At 32.4% G+C, this 2,821-nt stretch overlaps 1 protein-coding gene across 1 annotated transcript; it reads left to right on the plus strand.

Moving 5' to 3' along the window:
• The first annotated feature begins 354 nt into the window (after positions 1–354).
• Positions 355–1,691, plus strand: LOTGIDRAFT_229487 (hypothetical protein). The gene is made up of 3 exons (XM_009065671.1): positions 355–496; positions 705–955; positions 1,217–1,691. The coding sequence occupies exons 2-3, from the start codon at positions 715–717 to the stop codon at positions 1,282–1,284; spliced, it is 309 nt and encodes a 102-aa protein (XP_009063919.1). The 5' UTR covers positions 355–496; positions 705–714; the 3' UTR covers positions 1,285–1,691.
• The last annotated feature ends 1,130 nt before the right edge of the window (positions 1,692–2,821 follow it).

The raw sequence follows: 2,821 nt of genomic DNA on the forward strand, positions 1-2,821 counted from the left end.
AACTTATAGAGATAAAATATGTTACCAAAAAGACAATTAGTTGGGAAATGGTGTTATTTTGTCAACTCTATAATTATATTTACACAACTCAATTAGATCAGTAATTGTATATGGCGCCTGTCCAATGGCAGAATAGTATATATAGATAAGATTTCATTAATTTTTCATTCGATCTTTAATCAGGTAAGAACAATATGTTATTATTGTGTTTCATGCATTTTGAACGAATATGAATGCTACAAGCTATTATATTAGTTAAAGTGGAAACCGGGTAATAAAATACCAAAAAAACATCATTTTCTTCGAAAGAAATATCGAGTCGGTTTAAACAATATTTTATTTCTCTGTTCCATAGGATTTTAATACTCAATTATAAGGGTTTGGTGACAAGACAGGTTTATGTTTATTCATCACTTAGTTCAAAATCTAGAAAATGGTATAAATATATATGCAGTTAAATAATAGGGTGACAAACCCAATCGCTTAGTGGAATCAGGTATAAAAAAATATGTAATAATTAAAAGTTGGAGAAATATGATCAGTATAGCTAACATTTCAAAATTTAGCCACTCACTACAAAGAACTTTATGGCAAAGGTATGACTTTTGAAATGTTTTGTGTCAGAAAGTGTCTCTAGTTTTTTTAATAAAATTTCATGACTATCGACCTTTATATCGTATTTATAAGTAATATTTTATTTTTAGTGAACTCAAGATGAAGTGTATGTTAATATTGGTTGTTATACTTGTGGTCGCTACTTTACCACAAACCGAAGCTGGGTGGAGAAGATTTGTAAGATGGTTGAGAACACCTATTCCTGGTTCTGATTATGGCAAAAAACGTAACGCTGAAGAACGAGGAGTTGTTGAAGAAGTCACTAAAGAGGAATTTGCGGCTACAACTGGGCTGACTGGAGCAGAATTAGATTTATATTTTAACGAATTGGATGAAAATGGTACATTATTTTACTGTCTTCTCTTACTTAATTCACTTTTCCCTTGACAGTGATGCAGGTCGGAAAATGATAGGACTGAACGTTCATGTGATACACTAAAACAAGTCTATGTTTGTAGATTATGTGCACTTGATTTTAATTGGAAAACTCTTATGGGTGTTAACCCTCTCTAATTTGATTCCTTAAAAAAAGCTGATTTGCCAATTTCACCAAAAATAGTGTAATTCGAATTCTGATATATTGTATTTCTGTCTTTTTTAGATAATGGTGTACTAGATGGTGATGAAATAATGGAAGCGTCTATTCTGTATGCAAAATTTTCCGACTAAAAACGGAGAAATTTACGAAGAATCAATTACTCATTTGCTTCCAATTGAAATAAATAATATCAAGGTGTTTCACTTTGGTTTTTTTTTCTATGGGAGCCTTCCATGATATAACCAAAGTAAGTATGTTTAATGTAACAAATATATAAACTTGAAGTAAAAGTCAACCAATAATTAAACATTGATTGATGTTTTTCATATGAAAAAGTTTATTAGCTGCTACCAAAGTATTGCTAAGAAGTTGTTTTTGATATTTTTTTTACAAAATAAGAAGCATTAATATGAATAGTCATTGTTGGAAATTAAAAATTAAAGAAGTCAGACTATTTTGGGTAAAGTCTAGGATATTACTGCAAGTTTTATATCTTCTGTAACAAGTCTCTTGCCAAATAAAGAAAGTCTAACTACTTGCAAAATAGTTTGCTACTTCTCAAGGTAAATGTGTAGTTGATTGGTGGTGCAGCTGAGAGTTAAACCGTTTTGTATATTCCCCAGTGTTTCTAACAGATTTGGCCTAGTGTAAATCTATGAAGAGCGCCCACAATCTATTGATCTGTGGAATGTTGCTCCTGGTATAAACACGTGGTTGCCTAGCAAGATACGCTCACTTTCTTGATTAATTTTCAGTATATCAAGGGTGGCCACCAATCTGTGTCAAATCTTACCAAAAATCTAATTTGTGAAAGATATTGTTGATTGAAACAAAGACACATTATTTAATAAAATTCTGACATGGGCACATGATCTAAAGAAAGTTGATCGAAAAATGGTCAAATTGAATCTTGACTAAGATCTTGACAATATACGACCACATTAAAATGTGGGCGTTTAAAAAAGGTACATTGCAAAAGCAGCTAATTGTAGATTCAAAATATGGCATATTAGTTTATAATTAATTATTAAGTCATTTGCTTCGTCTTTCCTATATTTAATTTTCGGGGAAGGGAGGGTTTGATTCTCCCAAATGTACAGGCCTAGGGTGGAGCAGACACTTTATTTAGAAATTAGGATTAAGGGTCTTGATATTGGGTTTTCTTCTGTTCTTATTCTGATCTGAAATTAGAAAAAATAACTCGCCCGATGGGCGAGAAGTATAGTATCTGTTATGTCTCAATCCAATGGGCCTCCCTAGATTGACGGAATTTGGTAGTTTCATCTTCGGGCAAGTCAATTTCTATACGCTCAATTGGGATTAGGGTGAGATCGTCTATTGAATGGTCGTCGAGGTTGAAATGATTAGAAACAGGCTTGTCTTTCTTTAATTTGATGTTAAGCATTAAAGCGAGTTCGTAAATTATTCTTAGTTTCTCCTACATATTGTTTGGGGCATTTCTTGCATGAAATTAAATATATTACATTCGAATGTTCACATGTTAGATGTTCCTGGATCGGGTACCTTTTATTCGTAGAGTTGCTTACAAAATAATGAGTTTCTGATATAAAGGGACATGTTTTGCATCTACTGGACAAACATGGAGCACTTCTTAAACCTGGAGGTACTTCGGCATAAAGTCTGTTTTTAGCTGCTATCTGTGCTAAG

This window comes from Lottia gigantea (genome assembly GCF_000327385.1).
Source record: "Lottia gigantea unplaced genomic scaffold LOTGIsca_7, whole genome shotgun sequence".
Taxonomy (NCBI): domain Eukaryota; kingdom Metazoa; phylum Mollusca; class Gastropoda; family Lottiidae; genus Lottia; species Lottia gigantea.